General features: G+C 42.5%; 1 protein-coding gene across 3 annotated transcripts in view; it reads left to right on the top strand.

The window, feature by feature from the left end:
- phactr3b (phosphatase and actin regulator 3b) overlaps positions 1–22,580 on the top strand; it is a 60,179-nt gene that overhangs the window by 9,088 nt on the left and 28,511 nt on the right. The window contains exons 1-6 of one of the 3 annotated variants that reach the window (XM_085455727.1): positions 14,868–15,130; positions 20,022–20,180; positions 20,312–20,386; positions 20,526–20,666; positions 21,603–21,833; positions 21,907–22,114. In XM_085455727.1, coding sequence (XP_085311853.1) covers positions 20,027–20,180; positions 20,312–20,386; positions 20,526–20,666; positions 21,603–21,833; positions 21,907–22,114 — 809 coding nt within the window. In that variant the 5' untranslated portion in view covers positions 14,868–15,130; positions 20,022–20,026. Of the gene's footprint in view, positions 1–14,867; positions 15,131–16,223; positions 16,312–20,021; positions 20,181–20,311; positions 20,387–20,525; positions 20,667–21,602; positions 21,834–21,906; positions 22,115–22,580 lie in introns of those variants that run through there. The other 2 variants (XM_085455726.1, XM_085455725.1) reach the window with 2 other exon arrangements.

Below are 22,580 nucleotides of genomic sequence, written 5' to 3'. Positions count from 1 at the left end.
CAGAGAAGCCTAGACCCCAGCCTCCTCCTCCAGCTTGTCCGGGGGAACACCGATGCGTTCCCAGGCCAGCTGAGAGATATAATCTCTCCTGTGTGTCCTGGGTCTCCCTTCTGGTGGGACATGCTCAGAACACCAGGGAGGCATCCTTGTCAGATGCCCAAACCACCTCAACTAGCTCCTTTCGATGTGAAGGAGCAGCAGCTCTACTCTGAGCCCCTCCCAGATGGCCGAACTTCTCACCCTTTTCACCCAGAGAGAGCTTCAGAGGAAGCCCATTTCCGCCGCTTGTATCCGCGATCTCGTTCTTTTGGTCACTACCACAGCTCGTGACCATAGGTGAGGGTAGGGACGTAGATCGACCGGTAAACTGAGAGCTTCACCGCAACAGACCGGTACAGCATCCACATCACTGCAGCCGGAGCACCAATCCGTCTGTCGATCTCTCGCTCCCTTCTCCCGTCACTCGTGAACAAGACCCCGAGATTCTTAAACTCTTCCACTTGGTGCAGGAACTTATCCCTGACCCGGAGTGGACATTCCACCCTACACAAAAAACACACTGCATTCCCCAATTCTGACAAAAAGCCTTATGCACAGCAGCAGGTATACCATCACGCTATAACAACCCCACGCACATTAGGTGGTACTCAATTGTAATGGAAAACATGTGAAATCCAGTTGAGGCAAGTCGAGCTGTGTCAAGTAGGTACTAGTGGAAAAAGGCTTTAAGTGTTACCTTAATTTTTCAGCCTGAAAGGTTCTACTTTAGGACAGACTACACGGATGCTACTGACTCCTTAAGGCAGTCCTGTCCTGTCATCATTTGTTGCATCGTTTTATCAGAAGAAAGTTCCTTTGGTTCATTTTCATGCTAACAGGCAAAAATACTTCCAGGGTTTTATTTGCTTCTTTTAAAATCTAAACTCACTATATAATTAACCAAGGGGTTCCCTAACATGTGCTTAGAAATGCATTTCCACCACTAAAATGTGACATCTACAGCTGGAGTAGATATGAGATTTGAGACATTTTGAAAGACTTGTTAATAACTTACATAGTGGCAGAGCCCTGAATATGCTTCTAAGTGGGTTCAAGAGCAGTTGAAAGGTGAAACACAGCCACAAGAGGGCTCTACTCGGCAGATGGCTTAATGTTGCATAAGTGCAGTGAGCAGTCACTGTCACGGCAAGTCCAGCACTGCAGTCACCAGGTCTCTCTCAAAAAAGAGGGACAGCACATGGTTTGTTCAAGGTCATGCTGCATACGGTGAGAGCGGGCAGACTCCTTCCTAGGATTAATCAGCATTACTCTCCATGTTTTAAGAGGAGTCTGAACTGGTATTGAAGTGAGGGGCACTTCAACTCAATATTCACTTCATGTCAAAGACCGCAGGGATGAGCGCAGTGAAGGCAATATTAGAATAAGTTTCGAAATCTTTTGAAATTCAATTAGAGGTGGTTACAACTGCACACGGGAAATGAAACTTTGCTCATCTTCACACCCCTCTATTTTCAGAGCTGATGCAATTCCTCTCAAGCTCTTTTTTTGTGATCTCATGTCTGTTTCAAAAGAGGAACATCTTGAAAGCAGTGATGAAGGATTTAACATGGACAGCTTGGCCATGATTAATGCGGAGCATTCCAGAAGTGATGTGACTGTAATGTAGGACTATAAATGAAATGTGGCTTTGCTGAGACAGTAATGGGTTGTTCAGAGTGAATGTTACCCTTGAGTCTTTGGTGCAGCATTGATTCTTTTTTATTGGTTGGCCAAGGCTCAGTAGTACAGTGGCTAATTCAAAAGCACTTCGCTTTTTTCCCCTCCCTGTTTTTTTTGTGCCAACTCATCTCTCATACCCTTGTGCACTATGCAGAGACATCGCTGGGTTCCACTGACTACAGGGCCCTGGGGAGCAACGCAGCAAGCAGGGAAAAACATGACGTCACTGTTGGCCAATGCCATGAGAGGACAAAACACTGTTATGCAGAATGCTGTAGCTAGGTCATTAAAAAAACTGAAGTCACCAGTCCAAAATAATATAAAGGAAGTGATCAATTTGGCGGTTCGGTTTGGTTCGATACTTTGGTGTCACGGCTCGATATTTTTTCGATACAAAGAAAATGTTCATGCCTTTTTAATTTGTCATTTATTAAAATTATAAATATATATTTTAACTCAAAAGTACAGTTTTTAAATGTAATGTTGCTGAAACAACAAAATAATAAAAAAATAAATCTATCTGATCGAGAAATCACTCATCTTTGGAAAAGAGTTTATTATAGAGAAATGGCTCTTTCTAAAATAAAAGCTATACTATACGCTTCTTCTGGGCTATATTCTCAGCAGCACATTAAACATATCAGGTCCCCATAAGGAGAATCATGTGCTAACACTGTCTAAATGACTCGGGTAAAGTTTGTAGCATGCATGCTTGTTGTTTTTGTCTGCTTCCACTTGTCTTTGCACTAGAATGATGTCAGCGTAAATGTGCAGTCATATTCATTTTGTTCCCACTAGTGCTGTCGGCGTTAATCTCGTTAAAATGACGTAAACGCCATAACGCGGCAAATCTCCGTTAACAAGTTACCGCGGATCGCCCCGTGCATGGGGCTGGACAGCGTCAACACGTTAACGAGCTAACTGCGCTAACACACTAGTTCCCACCCATGTAATTGAGCATTGCGTGGCACATCCGACATACTGTTTTACTTTAGTCCATGACGCGCTTACCTTCAGGGTCATACGTCACATGAAGACCAAAATAGTTCCAAAGGCCAGATCTGAATGAGGGTGGGGGAGGTTCAGTTTGCCATGTTGCAACGAGCTTAGCTTCTGTCTCGCTAGCTTGCGCTGCGCTCAGTGGATCTGCGCTCGACAGTGCAGCCTAGGCGGAGTAGTCGAACGCAGATCCACTGAGTGCTCAACACAGACAGCATCGTCAGAAGGAAAGTTGATAAAATAAATGAAAAATTTTGTATTGTTCGATACGTATGCGTACCGAACCGAAAGCACTGTATCGAACGGTTCAATATCGATACGAGTATCGTTGCACCCCTAATAAATATAGATATATATATATATATAGATATGTATGTGTATATGTGTGTGTATATATATATATATATGTATATATATATATATATATATATATATGTGTATATATATATATATATATATATATATGTGTATATATATATATATGTATATATATGTATATGTGTATGTGTATATGTGTGTATATATATGAATAAATAAACATCAAGGTCTTGGTGAGTAGGGCTGGGCCATATCATACCGTTCATGGTAATATCGGTATAATGTTGGGCAACGATAAGAAAATGAAATATCACGATAGAATATGGGTAAAATGCGCATGCACGGTAGCTTTGTTTTCATACGCACATGGCGGAAAAAGCATGACAGCGACAGAGAATGAGAAGGGCTAAAGCGGATCGTTGAATGAAACGGGTGAACCAGAATTGGTTTGTAAAAATGCTGCAACTTCAGTGGTGTGGAACTGGTTTAGCTTTCGTCCGTCATATACACAACAAAGCACTATTTTTGGTAGCGCATGCTAGCGGGCCGTCGTTATTACCGTGTTGTTTGGAAAATACGGCACACTTAAAATCAATCCTTTGATTTTTCTGAAAATCGAGAGTGCCCCTTATAATCCCGTGCGCCTTATGTATGAATTCTGGTTGTTTACTGACCTTGAAACGATTTTATGTGGTACACGGCGCTCGAAAATCTGTCAAATGTTTTAGTACGACTTTGCTAAGCTACAAACCCGCACCGCTTGATGGATTGTCGGAGCATTACGGCTATCGTAGGCAGGCGCCTCGCGGAGTGATACGTACTGTGCTTCAACATAATATTACCGTATTGTGTGTGTATAACCTCTTTTTAAGTTTTGTGGGTATTATACATGCTGAGGATATGTCAGCCAGTTTCCACTGGAAATGCCTTTTGGTTAAACTGTCAGCAAGGAATTTGCATTTGCACTGTTACGTTTTTATATAACTTTAATGCACATAAAAAACAGCTGCTTGTTTAAGTGAAAATACATTGATGGTTTTTTTGCACTAATAAAGTTGTGGAGTTGTAAAGTATTTTGTCTAGTGTCAATTATATCGTCAGTTATATCGTTATCGCAAATTTTCAAATGTATATCGTGATAAATATTTTTGGTCATATCGCCCTGCTCTAGTGGTGAGTACCCGTGCATATTTGAAAAGCACTTTATAAAGCGCTTTAGAAGAGTCAGTTGGGTCTGAAGGCTACAAGTTCAAATTTTAAAAAGAGGTGTATAGTATTCCCGAGTACTTCAAGTCATTTTAGCATAACACAGCGGGGTTAAACTGTTAGGGGCTATAAAATGTGTACGTTGCATAATGGGTGATGTAAGCACTTGGGTTTGTCAACGGAAACAAATAAGAAATAAGAAAAGGTCTCTGGTTCTGGTTTTGAGCAACAACCTTGCGGCCTGAAAATTTAAGCCAATGGGAGAAGTTCCAAAATCTGCAGTTCCTTGTGTGGCGACTTGAGTCAGTCTTCACAGACACAATTTAAGAGCACAAATAAACACGTTTAGAGTCTGTACAAGGAGCAGTTTTGGGCTCTATAACTATTTACCATTATATATATTTTTGTTTATAGCTCACATGTTTAGCTTTTGTTTGGGCTCAGGCTTAAGGTTCAAGGTAGCCAGCAGCTGTCTCCTCAATTTTATCCCCAGACCTGGCCCTGTGCTGTTAAGTGAGTGGACCAGTTCTTCCCGTAATGTGCTGTATGTATTGCTGATACGCTGCATCGCATTCAAAAATCAAAACACTGAGTTTTTTTTGTTTATATTAGTTACAAAATATCAAAATTAGGCATTACAAACATAAAATAAGCAATATGAGTAAATAAAAGAAGTGCTACTGGAGCCCCTCAAACACCACAATCATTTCATGGTTTGAAATGATTGCAAAACAATAGAGAAATCGAAATATTATGCTTAAAATATCAGTTCAGGCACTTGGGAAGGTTTAGAAAAAAATACATCAATGTATATTGTTAATGTCTTCAAAATAAAATCCTCTGATTACTTTTTCAAACCTATCTAAAGTGCCTGGACTTGGATTTCTTGTGCAGTTTTTGGAGCATAGTGTTTTATAAAATATGCAATGTGGACTTAAACAGTAAAAGGTAATCAGCTTAAATTCTCAGAAATGTGAATTATGCTCTCCGTACTATCACCACGTACAAAGTACTTAGGGCCTATTTGATAACGAATGGAAAGGAAGGACTGCAGAGCTGGTGATAATTCTATGTTTTGTCCTCACAATTTGCTGTTTTTAAACTTCAGGGCAGAAACATAATTTCCTAATCAGAGTGGTTAAGGTTAAAAAGCTTTAGCAAACTGACACAGTGGACTGGTAAGGCTTCTGACTTTGAAACTGAAACCCGAGAAACTTCCCGAGCAATTTGACCATCTCGGTGAATGAAGCGGGAGCTGTCTGGCATAAGGATGTAATTAACATCAAAGCAATAACATGTGATGATGTGCTAATTCTTTTTCAGGGCAGGTTTTTCCCCTCTCATAGAAAAGATGAATATAAATAGGCTGATAGTCTTTGTCTCTTTGTCTCCGAGTACACACTTGATTGAACGGCAGCACAAACACGACTGGTATGGATGTACCATCCCCTCCCCGCTGCACGCACACACACGCTACTGTCTCCCCTCCCCCCAGCTACAAAACAAAATCTCTACAAAAACAAGGATGTCTCCCGTACACTGGGACTTTAACATGCTTCTCTGGTGCGTTTGAGTCCTCGACAGTATCTGCAAAATTAAAAACAGAGTGGCGGTGAAGCCGTGCCCAGAGAGATGAATGGCTTGTGGCTTGTATTTATTGCTCTGCATGCTGCCCACAGTAAGCTTAATGTTTTCACACCAAACAGAGCTTCACTTTTGTGCCTTACTGTGATCTCTCTGCCTCTGATCTGCACTGCAATGGAGCAACCCTGGCTTTACTGCATGTTTGTAGTAATAGTTTATGCATCTCGTGTCTTAACGTGAGCTTACCGTTTGCTATATGTGTAACGGAGACAGAGATGTACCCTGCGACTGGGCCAGACATGCTGGGGGAAGCGATTCGAGTTAAGCTGTCAGCCATTTACACATAATGTATCTTTTATGAATGTTTCATGTGCTGACCTAATTCCTTTCAGAGCCGCGTAAAAGCAATATGTTGCACATGAGAAGACACCAGAGCATCCAGCTGATCCTTTTGACATCCTCGGCCCACGACGAGGGGATAGGAAGGGTCGGCCAAATGGAAACAGAGCTGCGATGTGAAAGTCGAGAATAGAGGCTGTAGACCGCCCCGGCAGAGTTATTTTCAGCCATTTGTTTCTACAAAATCTACACTGCATCCCACAGAGATGGGGAATAAAACAGACACACAAGCAGATACTGTACTTTGCTCTCCGCCTTACGTGTAATTAAACCGCGCGCTTAAGCCTAGAGTTAAGAGACTGATCACTCTGACAGACTTGAATGTTTCAGCAGTGTTAAACAAGGACGAGGATCAGGAAGAGGAGGGGGAGGAGGGGGTGCTGCAGCTGCAGAAATCAGTGTGGGTGCTGTTGCTGAACTCCATCTAGAATTAAGTAAAATCAAACTGCTGTTCCAATGTGACGAGAGCTAACCCAAAGAAATTCATGCAGGGAAAAAGTGTGGCTGCTCAGAGTCGTCTCAAAACACAGATGTGTCACGTTATGTGATTACAGTGACAAACCTGTTTGATTTCATGAGCTTGCCAGACTACCGCGAGAGCAATTAGTCGCATCACTGATGGACGCGATACCGGAGGCTGTCTTCACAAGTAAATGAGCAAATTCAGTTTGTGTTTACGTTCACCTAACTGGAAGCAGACATCACATTTATGATCCTTGTAGTAAGAAATGCAAAGGCCTTGTAGGGAGCATGTCAGGTTTGATAGAAGGGTCTTTTGGTTTCATCAATCTTTTCAATGATTGTCGTGCCAGGAGGCACTGAGGACCACAACAAAACTTTCAGCTGTACAACTGAGGAAGCTTCCGACGGTAGTCCGTTAGATGTTCAGGTTTGTTTAGGATCATTGTTCTGATGTAGTGGCCTCTCTTTTCTAACAGTACAATAGTAAAAAACCCTTACTGGAAGGATGTGAGGTTTGATACCTGCGATCGTGGCTCAAGAGTTGGGAGTTCACCTTGTAATCGGAAGGTTGCTGGTTCGAGCCCCGGCTCGGAAAGTCTCGGTCATTGTGTCCTTGGGCAAGACACTTCACCTGCCGCCTACTGGTGTTGGCCAGAAGGGCCGATGGCGTGATATGGCAGCCTCGCTTCTGTCAGTCTGCAGCTGTGGCTACAACTGTAGCTTGCCTCCACCAGTGTGTGAATGGGTGGATGACTGGATGTGTAAAGCGCTTTGGGGTCCCTAAGGGGGGACTAGTAAAAGCGCTATACAAATAAGCTCTTTTGTCTTACCCTTGTATGCAGAAGCTCGGGCTGCTGTGAAAGGCTTCGTAAGATGAACTGATCTCCAAAAGGTGTATAATACAGGCATTTTCATTCTAAACAAGCCAAAAGGACACTAATATTGTCTTTTAAAAACATGCAGGTTTACTGAACTGGCCAAAATAGTGTGTGACCCCGATGGTATAACATGTAAGTAAATCTTGATGCTTCTAATTTTAAAATCTACTTTACACTTATACAGACAGGCTTGTGGATCTAATGTAGTCCTGTTTTAAGTATTTGTGCATGCTTTACAGTTTATTGAATGGGGAAAGGGGGCCCACTGATATTGCTAATTAGAGGCCACGGATATCTGTGCTACACCACTGCTTTTGTGCTCCAGCCTTATTAAACTTTAATCACAGCAGAGGCAGATGAAACATAGTAATAAAAGTGGTCACCTAATGTTAATTGTTTGGTTGCATAACAATATTAAGCAATAATTGAAGACGGCACTGATTAATGGCCTCCTGCCATAGAGCTCTCTAACGGGAAAATGTGTTGATCAGACAAAAAAAACCCCAAGACCAGTTTTGAAGACATCAGCTAGTGTTCTGGGAAGACGATTAAACCAATAAATTAAAATAAAATGTAAAAAATCGATAAAGTACGCTCTTGCTCTGCCCAGGCAGCATCCTGGCCTCCTCCCAACCTTGAAACCTCTCCTTCAGAGGAATCCCAGAGACTGTTTTGTTTGCAGCTCACACACTCTACGCACTCAAGACTGTGTCTTCCCCACTGCTACAGTCCCCCCATCTGTCACTGTGACACTGCACTGGCTCCAAGGCTACGCAGGCTGTGGTTGTACCTGATGAATGATTAAGCAGATTTAAAGGGGGCCAGGGCAGAAGTGGAGTAGCAGCAGCAGAGGCCTTTAGGAGCACTTACCTTTTAAATGTGGCTGCACTGCCACGGTGCAAAGCCTGCTTTGGAGTGAAATGCCACAGAGTCAGTCTCCTACGGCCTGTGGAGCTGCTTCCAGCCTGGCATGGTTTGCCTCGTGAATCGCTGCCTTAATGTAGAGTTTGTAAGCAGTTCATGTATCATTTGTGTCTTTGTGAGCACATATTTGAATGATACGCAGCTTTAAAAAAAAATAATAAAAAAAAGTGTAGTTAAATGTGTAGTTTAAATAGAAATGAGAAATCTGAATACGAATATCAGACTAATTTGATTATTCAACATTACTTTTCGTTAACCCTCATGTGCCTTCTGATTCGGTTACTTTGTGGCTTATCTCTGATGCTCAGAAGCTCTCACTCCAAAGAGAATGTGACCATGCTGCTGCTGAGGCTTGCAATCAATTTTAAAGTGCTTTGGTGCAAATTGCTCCACAAATGGACAGTCCATAACTGCAGGTTTGAGCATTTATACTGCTGATGTACAGCACGTTTCTCCATCTCCCTCATCCCCCCTGTGACTGCACCACAGTTAAATTCACTCTACAGATACACACAAACATAAAAAAGTGCATACATCTACACGTCGCTGCCAGTGATCATTTACAGTCATCAACAGTAAAAATGCAAAAGTGCCCTAATGATGTGACATCTTATGTTATGCAGTTTTACATCATCTGCAGCAGCAGATTGATCGTGCAAAGGAACGTCAACACGTGTTGGTGCTATGTCTTTATCATGATATGACGGCAGTGTCATTGCAGAGCTGAGCATAAATTTAACTGAACAGTAAAATGACACCATTAAATAAATGCAGAATTATTAGAAATATTTGCTCCTCCTGTTTGTGAACAGACAACTGACACAGGCTCACTTTGGCACTGAGGGAAAGTTTAAATATCATAAACGAGTTAAAATTGACACTGAACTTTACAATGGAGCAGTTTGCATACATGCGACTCGTGCTTGTCTCACTCTTATTGCAAATTGTGTTACCTAATTAGCAAATTCATCTTCGTGATATCCCAGTGTGAAACTTCCTTCAAGACCTGTGGTTTGAAATGAATGAACAAAGTAATTATAGCTGTTTTTCCTTTGGGCATCTCCAGTTCAGGGCCCATGGTACAGATATTTTAAGGCGGATATTAACTCTCTTGTCTATTCCTAGATGGGTAGACCCACTGCTGACCTTGTAGTCACACAATTTAAATTGCTTAATTTAGTTTATCTGAAGTGATTCATTAAAAATCATTACAGTTGAAATCAGAAACACAGCAGCCGTGTTTAGCCCCCTTTCCTTTCACCAGAATTAATTCAACTGTGTTGATATTGGATTTAATGTTGCTTTAACTGCCAGTGATAGCTGCTCTGCAGCCGTGTTACTAGCAGTTTGTTGAAACCTCTGGGAGGTGCACAGCGATTACAGCAGAGGTATCGCTCATAACTATGATTTGGGAAAGAGGGCTGGTGTTTATGAATCCTGGAGAAGCAGACATACAAATGACTTTGTTTCCACTGAAGGGCGGTTACGATCAGGCTTTCTATCATCATAAAACAGGAAGTTTATGCATATGCCCATGCAAAGTAGGTTTTAATGTGCTCTATGTTGCCTGTTTGAGCCTCTACTACAAAGTACACACTGCATTTCTTTTCATTCTCTTCTTTGTGTAGGTCTGACTTCCCCTTTTCATTTTTTTTTTTTCCATTTTTTTTTTTTTTCCCGCCTGTCCCATTTGGTTCTTTAGCCATCAGAATTGTTGTCTGAAGACCAACAAGGATACCCAATGGATTTACTTTGCCAAATGGATCATCGTGGCATTGCCGTATTGGTCCATTTGGTCGATCTTTGTTTTTATTATTTATTATATTTTATTTTCAGATGTTACAGACGGGACAGACATGAGTGAGAGATAGGAAAGGGAGAAAGAAAGAGGAAGGAAAGGAAAAACAGAAGGGGAGAGGGACAGTGAGAAAGGGGGGGAGAAAAAAAATCTCCTGGATCACCTGTTGAGAGAAGAATAGAAAACAAGCAAAAAAAGACAAAAAAAAAAAAAAGAAACAAAGCAACATACTAAACACAACACCATCGCATTAATCTAGCTAAGTGTAAACAGCAGTAAATACTAAATATTCAATGTTGTTGTGCAGCACGCAGGACAGATGTGCTTCGAAGTAGCAGCCAAGAAAGGTGTAATTTGGGTCTACGAGCAGTGAACACCCGTGTGCATACCTGTGTGGATCAGCGCGCTTGTATTCCAAAGGTTTCTCCATGTAACGATCTGCTAGGGAGTGTGGGGGGGCCACAGCCCCGTCCTCCAGGGTGTGAAGCAGGTATGGAGGAGATCAAAACTCCAGACATCCAGAGGCCCCCAGAACACAAGAAACCATGGAAGACCAACAGAGGGGCAGCCGCGCCACTGTTCCAGTAAGAGCTGAGGAGAGTCCCAGATGAGGGCTCACTCAGCAGCCGCGGAGCAGAAGCCAGGGGGAGTTGCAGTGACGCGCCCGTGAGCTCCGCCGGCCGCCAGCTGTGCCTGAGTGACCGAGCCCCAGGCCGAGAGGCCGGGGGCACCCCACCCCCGAAGGGGCCCGAGCGAGCCCCAGGCTCCAGGCCCCGATAAGCGGCCGCCAAGGAGTGAGCTGGTGTGTACCTGGGCGCCCACCCCCAGACACAAAGAACCACCAACGCACCGACACCTGAGGGAGTCCGCCACCGGCAGGGGAAGTGGTGGTAGGTGGAGATAGGCCTGTTTGAGCCTCTACTACAAAGTACACACTGCATTTCTTTGCATTCTCTTCTTTGTGTAGGTCTGACTTCCCCTTTTCAACTAAAGTACTAACACAACCCTGACAGATGTGCAATTCTGACAAATAATAGTACTTTATACAACATATAGAGCCTATTAAATTAAAATGAACTATTGGTAATTCTATCAAAAATATGACTCTGATTATGTCATCACCTCACACGGCTGCATGGGCCCCTGAATATAATAACAAGCTGTAGACTCCAAAAATACAAAGCATTAGTGCGACGTCTTGCAGTATAATCAACAATATTTAACTGCACACAAGATGTACAGTAATATATTAAAGTCCTTCTAGAGGAAATTCTGTCACCTGACACCCATCTTGAAAAATACCTACATGCACTTAAGTGGTTATGTTGAAGCATATCTTCATGAAACTGAGATAAAGACAACATATAGAATCATAAGTCAAATCTGATGACTTTCCCTTAAAACAAGATTATAAGAAATCTTTCTGCACCACAGATTTAAATTCAGTGTTCTCCCAGTGCTGTCTTTCTCTTTATGTCTCTGGCTTTAAAATTGGACAGTTTGTATCTATAAATGTACAAAGGTGCAATTTCCTATTAAAATGTCCCCGTGCACGATATCAGAGCCCACACTGACACTCCACAGTGGGAAGCAGCCATCACTGAAACTATTAATGACACGTCGTGACTTTTTCCAGCTGTGACAACAAGCGATTTGTTTAATATGAATGCTAAAAATTGTCTTTAGTAATAATAATAATAATAATAATCTTTAGCTGTAACTACTGAAGCAGTGCCTTTAATATTTCTACATGTGCGCTTACATAATGGGGTATAGTCTTGTTTTTTCATCTTCAAGTTAGCCAGCTTGAGGTCATGTGTCAGTTCCTTATTAACTGGTCAAAATGTGCTCGCGCAACCTTTTGGCCATATTAAATGAAGCCTTGTAAATATTGAATGAGACGCTATTCGGTGAGTACCCTACATCCTTGTTTATATTCTTCGCTGACTGCTAGTGTGTCCCTAAGGAGATATCCAGCCACGGACTTTCATCATCTCTGATGTAACTCGGCTCTTCCTGCTGTTAATGTATGAGGGGCCCTCTGAAGGATCGATGAGAAATCACAAAAGACTTTATTTACACATAAGTGATGTTGTTTGATAAATTATTAAATCATCTGTGTTTCAAGCAGACTTTACGGAAGTCGAGGAAACGTATCTTTAAGAATAGATCTAACAAGAAAGGTTGCCTATTTAAAAATATGCACAGGAAAAATTGAAAGTGGTAACCCTGTGTTCTTGCAGTGGCAGCTGTACTGTCTGAACAAGAGGCTTGCAGTTACTAGTGTGGACATATTTATCTCTTTATCACCAGTCATTTTTCCTGTGGTATAAATATCTGTCCTCAAGTAGGTGCCTGATCTTTTTATATTTACTTGCTATTGTCTGTTTGACTAAAGGACAAACTTGTGAACCGGTGATTTTCTTTCCTCTAGCCCAAACACCAGGCTGACTTTGAGGGCTTTGAGTGACGTCACTTAACTTTTTCAACACATGTTCACATTAGGTTGAACTTTGGTGACTTCTTGACTCTTTGTCTAGCATCATTGTGGCCATTTAACAAATTGTGTAATTTATGACCATTAAGCATTAAAGCACCTCTTTAAACTTAACTGAGCACTTAAACATTTGGTGATGGGAATTTTTACTATTTTTATACATCATATAGACTTTGTGGTTAATGAAACTGAGATATTAGCTTTCATGATAATCATAATGGTTAGCTGAAACAAAGCACCAACCTCAAGAGCTGAAAAATCAAACAAATATGAAAGTGATTTTAAAAGATTGCAGTTCCTCAAATGGCCCCTTGAGGCTGCTTCCAATGGTGAGTCAGTCCACGAAAACGCGCCCATTTTAATTCTTTTATCAAGCATTTTTGCAGCATTGTACAAGATAGTTTGGGCGTCTGTGGTTACTTAAACATAAGTGTCCCCTTATAATGATAAACAAGTTTTAAAAGGGGGAAAAAACTCATTTACATGGATACTGGTGAGGTTCAAAGTTAGGGGTGTGGTTGTTTGGCTTGACAGGTTGGTTTACCCAGACAGCTGTTGCCCATTACGGTCTGCTAGGCCTCAATTATTACACCTCACCTCTTTTTGGAGTATTTTAATGGGTTTAAGAGTATTGCTTGCTCTTTGGTTCCAAGAACACCCCGTCTAAGAGGTTTGTGCTTCATTTTTGGTGAATTAAATTCTAAAATGTTATCAGTCTGTTAATTAGCAGAGGTGTATTCTTTGGATCCCTACATGAAAGATAGGAGTAGCTACTGTGACATCCCATTTTGAAGCCTTGAAATGAGTGTTTCCAGTCTTTGTTTTGAAACAGTAAAGGTTTAAGGCAGGGGTGTCCTGCAGGTTTTAGATGTGTCCTTGATCCAACGCAGCTGATTTAAATGGTTAAATTACCACCTCAACATGTCTTGAAGTTCTCCAGAGACCTGGTAATGAACTAATCATTTTATTCAGGTGTGTTGACCCAGGGTGAGATCTAAAATCTGCAGGACACCGGCCCTCGAGGCCTGGAGTTAGACACCCCTGGTTTAAGGCATTTCCATTGGCTTCTTTTTATTGTGAGAAAGACTCAGAAGTTCATGTTAGTGTCTAAGTTGTGGATGCAGCTTGCTCAGCACTTCAGCTTCTGGTCTACTAAAAAAGACACTAAGCTGCTCTGCTGCTATAGAGTCCAACACCAATAAGTGATGTCATGGTGGCTTTGTCCATCTTTTATATGCAGTCTTTATATGTGGTCTTTATCTACAGGGGCGATCGTGGCTCAAGAGTTGTGAGTTCGCCTTGTAATCGGAAGGTTGCCGGTTTGAGCCCGGCTTGGACAGTCTCGGTCGTTGTGTCCTTGGGCAAGACACTTCACCTGTTGCCTACTGGTGGTGGTCAGAGGGCGCAGTGGTGCCAGTGTCCGGCAGCCTCGCCTCTGTCAGTGCGCCCCAGGGTGGCTGTGGCTACAATGTAGCTGCCATCACCAGTGTGTGAATGGGTGGATGACTGGATATGTAAAGCGCTTTGGGGTCCTTAGGGACTAGTAAAGCGCTATATAAATACAGGCCATTTACCATTTACAGTCCGTTTTCAATTCATTTTTAAATCCCCAAGAGCAAATTTAAACCCATACAATTTAATCCCATTCATTTAAAGCAGCCTATTCCTTTATGTCCTCTCTAATGGACATTTGTTTTTGGTCTATATCTTTTGACTTATTTGAGCTAGTCCAAATGACCTTAATAGAGAACATCCTGGACTTTCCATTGATATCTCATGTATTTGGGCGGGTTATTAAAGGCTATTTTAGGATACAAAAAAAAACATGTACAAAAAGCATTAAAATCCCTTTACATTAATTATTATATATAGTAATGCATATATGACGTATATTATACATTAAACCCTGTTAATGTTAAACCTGTAGTCGCGGCTAAGCAGCTGTTAGCAGCGTGTATGTTTGCTACTGTACTACATGCACAGTACAGTGTGTCAGAGTGTATTGGTGTATTTGCCCTCCTCCTCCCGGCGGAGGGGCGGGGTCCATATGATTGCACATCAACACTCACGGCTAGCTGCAGACGCAACTCGGTCGCTCACACTTTCTCCACTTTCAGCTCACTCCCGGCGTTCCCGTCGCTGTTTAAACAACGTTTCCGCAACTTTTAGGAAGAGGAAATTTGAACATAAAGTATTTTTTAAATTATTATCATTGTGTGGTAATTCAAGAAAGAAAAAGAAGAGGAAGAGAAACCATCAGTCTCTGGTTCAGCCGCTCCGCTCTTTGGGAAGATATGATGTGAGCACCGAAGCTGCAGGAGGACTGGATAACCGCGCATCCTTTAAGTAAGTGCTTCACGCCTCACCGGCACGGATTTATGGCTCGTGGAGATTAATAACCCCTAACATAGTGCTGCTCTTTTACCTTTTTTTGCGCGGGGGTCATACGCTGCTTGCCTACCGTGGATATCATTTTCCTCTGATAATCTTATTGTGACCCGTAGCGTTCAGCAGCTAGCCTGTACCTAATATTGTTGTTCTTTCACTGCTATGACTCTACAGATGAACGACTCTTTGGGGACTTTAGGTGTAACATTACTGGAAACGACCTCTCCCTGCTGACTGACTGTTTTTATGTTATCTGCAGCACTAAACTCATGACAGATCATTTGTAGTGTAAGTGATGAGGCTGTTGTAACATTTCCAGGAGCTCTGTGTTTCCCATCCTCAGCAGCCTCATTATGTGCACAGCTTTTCTCTAGGTTACTGTGCACACACTACAGAATCTGACTTTCACCACTTGTTTTTTTCCCCCTTTGCTCCAAAACCCTCCACCAAACAAGTGTCCTGCATTTGCAGAAAGCCATGCTGACGCCCTTACCACTTCAATAAATATTTTAGCATTAGTTGTACAAATGAAACATGCAGCATCTCCCTGACTTACATTATGCACACTTGCACGCTGAGACGCGATTGGCTGCAGCTCAGCGTCTCTCCGTGTGGCAACAAGCCTTCCCCATCCACCCAGCAACTCCCTATTCCTCATGCTGTGGTGAGTCTCTCTGCCTCTGAGGGCCCTTTCTGCAGCATCCGACGTGGTAACCATGGCAACGGAGCCTGACCCTGGGCATGCTTACTACAGGCTTGACCTGGATTTCTCTCTACATGCCAGGCAGGGGCGCATGACTTGGGCAACTGACCCGCTTCTCACATTGATTGGCTGTCGAGCAGTGAGATCAGAGGCGACGATACGCTGCTTGTTCAACGAATCAATGAACTCACTTGTGATTGGCTTTGTGTCACTGGGTGTCTGAGTAATGTGTTTGTAATGTTAACACATTTGGTAATGCTGTTCTGGGAGACGAGACGGGTGCTTTGCCAGTTTTTCTAGGATGAAGACTGGCTTTTCTTTCTTTTCTTTTTCTTTTTTTTTTTAATTAATCTAATGTGCCAGTAGGTTTAATCGTTTTGGATTGTGCACTAATGCTTGGGGAAAAAAAGACATCTGAAGATGATTTCTAATCCGTGTAAGTTAAGATGATCTCTGGCTTCTTGTTGCTTGGTTTTGGAGGATTTGAGCTTAATAATGAATTATTTTTAATTACATATTTAAAAATTTTCTAAAATTAATTTTTGTTTAGCACTTTTGCGTCACATGCCTGGTTTCATATCCACCACCTGGCTGGTTTCTGTGTGGAGTTTGCACGTTCTTCCTGTGTTTGCGTGGGTTCTCTCTGGGTACTCCGGCTTCCTCCCAGAGTACAGAGACATGCAGTTAGTGGGGTTAGGTTAATGGGTGATTCTAAATGCTAAATTCCCCTTGCTGCAAATTTTGAGTGTAAATGCTTGTTTGTCTCTCTGTGTAAACCCTGTGACAGGGGCAGCCTGTCACCCCGGCAACCCTGAATTGGATAAGTGGAAGAGAGAGAAATTAATTTATTACGAAATTCTGTCCTTATTTTTTTTACTTTTAACTATTTACTTCTCTTCATTCCAGGGAAACAAAGCAATCTTTGTCAAAAATGACTGTGTTAAAGGTACTTTTTGTAAAAAACTTCTATAAACTACAGTTAAAACTTTGACCACAAGATGGCAGTGTTTTAAATGAAAATGTTAGTGTAGTTGCCTGCTGCGCCAGAATTAAATGCACAGTACTGTGCAAAAGTCGTGAGCCACCCCTCATTTGATCATATTTTGGTAGGAAATGGGACATAGGTGCATTGATTTATTAAAATATGCAAATACAAAAAATAAGAAAAAAACTGAGTTTATTCATTTCTAACAAGCTTGAAAGTCAATATTTGGTACGAGCACCTTTATTCTTCAACACAGCTTGAAGTCTCTTGTGCATCTTTCTTATCCTTTCTTCAAGTTGTCTTAAGGAACAGTTCTCCAGGCTTCTTGAAGGACATTAAACGCTCTTCTTTGGACACGATCTCACGCTGCTTCAGTAATGTTGAGCGAACCATGACTGAGCTTCCACCATGTTTTAGAGACAGGAGGCACTCACAGTTGTACCCCTCTCCTCATTTCCATAGTGGTTATTGATTTAACCACAATTTTCAAATTTGGATTCATCACTTCATGAGACCTGTTGTCACTAACTTTCAGGTCTTGTGTAATTTGGCACACCTCGGTTTCATCCCATGAACTTGGTGCCTTTTTTCTACTTGAACGATTCACGATTCACAGTGTTAAGTAGCAAGGACTGGACTGAAAATGAGTGAAGAATCAGCCAATTTCTAAACAACTTTAGCAACATTGTTCCGTTGGATGTGGAAGATATGTTCCTGATATGCACCTGTTTGGCAGATACACTTTTTCCTGCTTTTTAAATTGAGTTTTTTTTTTTACTATTTATTCCCTCTTTGTTCCAGGGAAACACAGAATTCCTGATAAGCAAAGTGACCACACAGTGTTTAATATCTAGCTAGCACAAAACTGCAGATAAATATCGGCTACATATAACTGTATTAAAATGTCAGTGTGTTTGCTCACGCTGATGTCACTGGGACCGGCTGCAGATATTCAGTCGATATTTCTGCACATCCTTAGTTTCAAATATCAGCTGATTTTTGACCTTTTTTGTGTTACATTTGCTTGCCTTGCCTCCACACAGACACACACCCGCCCACCTGTGGAATTTCCCTGTATAAATAGCGGCACATTCAATATCTTCCTCTTACTGTGTAATTCGAGTGTATATGTAATTCATTTCTGGAGGGATAAGTGAGCAGATGTTGTGGATTTAGTCGCCTTTGACAGAAAATGGAAGTGTTCATAGATCCGTCGCTGCGCAGCCCACGGCTCAGCTGTAAGATCCCCGAGGTGTCAGCTTGTTGTCGGAGCCAGACTGTGTAGGAGTGCCTATTTCTGTCCTCCTCTCTCTGTGTGTGTCTCTCTGCCACTCGGTGCATCATGACTGAAGTCAGCACGGTCAGCCTCTTTGCTTCTCTGCCTGTCAATGTGAACCCTCGTATGCAGCTTAGCGTGCAGACTTAAGAGCACTCGAAGGAGTCAGAGTACCTGCTAAGAGGGAGAGCCATTGATTGAGTTTGTCTGTGGCAAGAGATCAAAGCTTCAGTGCAAAATTAGTCTATATGCAAAATGTGAATCTGCAGCTGTTTAGATTGTTGCTCTGAAGCAGTGAAATATTTTTAATTTTTGCTTTGCAGATGTAAAGATTTCCTTGCCCTGCTTGCCCTCAGTGAAGACTAGAAGCCACTAATACAAGTGATTAGTCATCACGCAGCGATGATATTATATTGGTCATTTTTAAAAAGTAATATAATATAATAACTCTGATATTCCTCATTAATTGTGAGTGGTGTTAATTCAAAGTGGACATATTTAGGAACCGCAGGAACAGAGAAACCACATCGGCTCATAAGGATTCCTTCCAAACACAAGTTTGTCCAGGATTTACAGTCCTGTGATTTTTCTCCAGGCTTTCTGAAGCTCTTTCAAAGTTTTTCTCTTTATCACTCATTTTCAATCCAGCCCTCGTAACTGTCCAATATCAGAGGATTTTCTTTTTGTTTGTGGAGCCACTTAACTCTGGTGGGCAGTTAATACAAATAAATAATAAATAAATGAAAATACTGACAATAAATTAGTTTAAAGGAAAAAAACCCTCTGGTCTTACTTTTCTTGACAGAGTACATAATTGCAAACTTGAGCATCTTCACTGATAACTTTAGCATATTGGATAAAATAAAAATGACAAAGCTGAACTTTGGGGAGATCATCTGCAGCTGAAGGTAATGTTATTGCAATGCTCAGCTTATTGCGATTTTTAACATTTTGCAATAACATCGTATCGTGAGTGAAATTCTGTGATAATATCGTATATGGTAGACATACATCTTTATAGTGTGTTATGAAGGTTTCTTGTTTTTAACAGTGTCAGCTTGAGCTCTGGGAAATCTTGGTCAGCATCTAAACTATTTTAAACTATTTTCTGATCTTTTATTGAGGGGAAAAGGGAAATAATATGCAGTGTTTCCTTGCAGTCTTGCATTAATGGAGTAATTATTCAACCACTGACAGAACATGAATTGTAAAAACTTGAATCACCTCTTTTCAAAAGCAGGCCTTCCAACACGCGCTCATCAGTATCCAAAAATAAAAACAAACGCCGGACTAAAAGAGACAACGAAAATAAACAGTGGGGGCTCGGAGGCGGGCAGGAGGTTCTAAAGGGCTGTCAGTAGCTGCATGCAGGATTTGTACGACTCTGTCACTAATGCACGATGTTTCGCACGCTGATGTTTACTTCACTGAGAGAAGAGTGCAGGCTGAAATGGTGTAAAATCAGTGTGAAGTCAGGCTGCAGATGTCTGCTCTGATGACCTAAGGAGAGGCATTCGAGCTGAAGCTGATTTTATTTATTTCCTGCGTGTGTTTCAAGACGTCGTTTAAAAGCCTTCCATTGTGTGCGTGTTTTGGGGCCGGCGAGGTCTGGCTGCCGTCGAACCATGTGAGTCACATGGCAACAATGCGATTCTCTGTCCTCTCCCCTCAGCACCGCTTCTCCTCAGAAATGAGGCTGGAATCAATAAGGTGTTTGCAGCCAGTGACCCACATTTACTGCTCTCAGATGATGAGAGGTTATCGGTAAACGAGGGATTCAAGAAATTCCTCCAGTCCTCACCGTGCTCGTGACGGATGTCGTGAACGCCTGGGTGGATTTTGTTTTCTCAGCCCGTGTTAAAGGCAGCTGTGTTCTGTATTGCAGATGTGATGGACCAGCAGAGGGCTCTGCATTCAGGTTGCCTGGTCTCAGGGGTCCGTACGCCTCCCGTTCGCCGCAACAGCAAGCTGGCCAGTCTGGGACGCATCTTCAAGCCCTGGAAGTGGAGGAAAAAGAAAAACGAGAAGCTGAAGCCCACAGGAGGTGAGTGTGACGCCGTGCACTTCCACGGGTGGCGTTAAACGCTGAAAGCCATAACATGCAAATAGTCCCACGCGCTCTCATTTCCTTATGCAGTCTGAGGACCGGTTTGATTAATGTTTGTGTTCGTGTAGCGGTGGAGAAGAAGGCAGCTGTACGGCAGAAGAGAGATGACCTCGTCAGGAGGAACCCCGGGGAGACCGAGACAGGTGCAGAACCACAGATGAACACACGTTAGCGCACTAGCACACATATGACTCCAGGCTTTGCACGGTTCACTTGCTCAGCCGCATGAGGCCTAAACTGCCACGCAGACTCATTCCTGTCGCCTCTGTGTGCTATGTGCAGAGTCAGATCTTGCTTGTGGGGGTAACAGTGAGGACCTGGACACCCCCCCTCACTCTGACGGTGAGGACAGAGACGAGGAGCCGGTGGCACCGCTGGCCAACACTAATGAAGACCTGGGCAGTGATTTAGAAAGCTCAACAGGTACAGCGATGTAGGCTCAGGCTTTGTGTTCACCTTGTTGCTAGCACTATTTTCTTTTTATACATATCCTGTAACTGCCTCACAAAAATGCTGCTTTATTGCATCAGTTGTGCAAAACTGCTAAACATATTTGTCACATCTCTAAGAAACTTTAGGAAAACTGTTTTTAGCATCTTTTAGCTCATTGTTTTGATTTTATAGCTCATCTGTTTTTTACTGGATAGTCTCACATATGTAAATTCATCACAGCAAACAACAGACCCACACCACGCTGGGGGACACAGGGAAGCATTTATCGTGTAAAGATGGGAATTTCCCAAAACAGTTGGTTTATAACAAATATAAAAAATACTGGAGAGTAAATAAAGGTCACGACTTGACCAAAAGTATGGCTCTTAGCGCTTAGCTAATACTGGCCCCGCCAGTATCTCAGCCAGCTATATTTGCCATTATTTTGGTATATATATTAAAATTAAATAGAAATTCAAAAGAAAGGAAGAGATGAAAAACATTTCAAATATGTTATAAAAGTTTCTGCAACTTCCTTGTTGACATGTGTTCACAAAACAAAGAAAACAACCACCTGATGCGAGTCAGAGTATAAACAAATAATCCATGACTTGTTGTAACAGTGCAACAATTATTTTAAGGGCTCATAAATAACAACACACAACAAATGTCAGAAATCTGTTTGTGTTTCACGTGTCTGAAAGAAAATGTAAAAACATCCGCCAATGTTTAAATCGCCAAATATGGATACAGACTCTTCCTTACTTTAGTTTCTATTTTCATCACCTGATTTAAAATAAGTGATATTGATTATAAAATGGGTTTTCCGAGTGCAGTTGCGCTATGTCTCTGATTGTCCACTAGGTGGAGCCAAAGGCTTCAGAAACTCACTAAACCTTTCGGCTTACCTTCGCTGTGTGCTTTCAGTACAAGATGTGACTGAAGTGGCAAAGACAGCAGGTGATCAGAGTCAGAGTGAAGATGGAGAAGATGAAAGCACCTCAATCAGTGACCCCAGCGAAGAGCAGATGCAGGGCAAAGCCGAGGGTATCGAGGGGAAGCAGGAGGCGGCGGCGACCAAGCCTCAGAGACGAGCCAGCACCCCTCCTCCACCCAGCCTGCCTGTCAAACTGCTCACCAGGCTGGGCAGCTTAGAAGGTGCGTCCAGCAGGACTCACACTGATGTAAAACCAGCGTTCGGTATCTGACTCGATGTGTTTCGCTTCTCCAGGTGCTCCTCCAGTGCCGGTGAAGAAGTCCCCTGCCACCTTACCCAGGAACTTCACTCTGCCCAAAGACCCTCATGGCTCTCTGTTGAGAGGCAGGATCTCCACACCCACCGGGTCCCCTCACCTCGGGGCGCTGCACCCACAGCTGCCCCCCAGCTGCATCATTGAGGAGCTGCACCGCGCCCTGGCTACCAAACACAGACAGGACAGGTCAGGCTTGATGTGCAGCATTTCCACCACGTCTCTGTTTGTGTAGTTGCCAAAGAACACAAACAGCATTTTGGTCAGTGAATGGATTTGCATTAGTCCTGTTAGACAGAAACTCCCACGACAAAAATGTAACCAATGTGGAGCCAAAAAAAAGACCACAGGCGTCGTGTAAAAAGAGGAAGTATTTCTAAATATATTTCATGTATGGATTTTAAAGACCTGTTTTAAATGATGACCCCTTCAGAACAGAATCCAACTTATAATCAGCTTAATCTCACCAGCAACATATTGGGACAGTTTCTTTTTAACAAGGAGCAGCCACGTCTGACCCCCTCTGACCTTCAGGGGCAGCTGTGCTGTGTGAGGATATGCTTCACGCTCGTCCTTCAAGGACATAGTGGAAGGGTTGGAGTCATATGTGAGCGTTACTCACAGACTGGAGCTGCAGGCCAGCAGGCTGTTGATT

The sequence above is a fragment of the Copadichromis virginalis genome, linkage group LG5 (genome assembly GCF_057382275.1).
Source record: "Copadichromis virginalis isolate Kocher_CV1m ecotype Utaka linkage group LG5, C_Virginalis_male_GT1.1, whole genome shotgun sequence".
Lineage (NCBI taxonomy): Eukaryota > Metazoa > Chordata > Actinopteri > Cichliformes > Cichlidae > Copadichromis > Copadichromis virginalis.
This window is presented reverse-complemented; position numbering and strand designations above follow the sequence as displayed.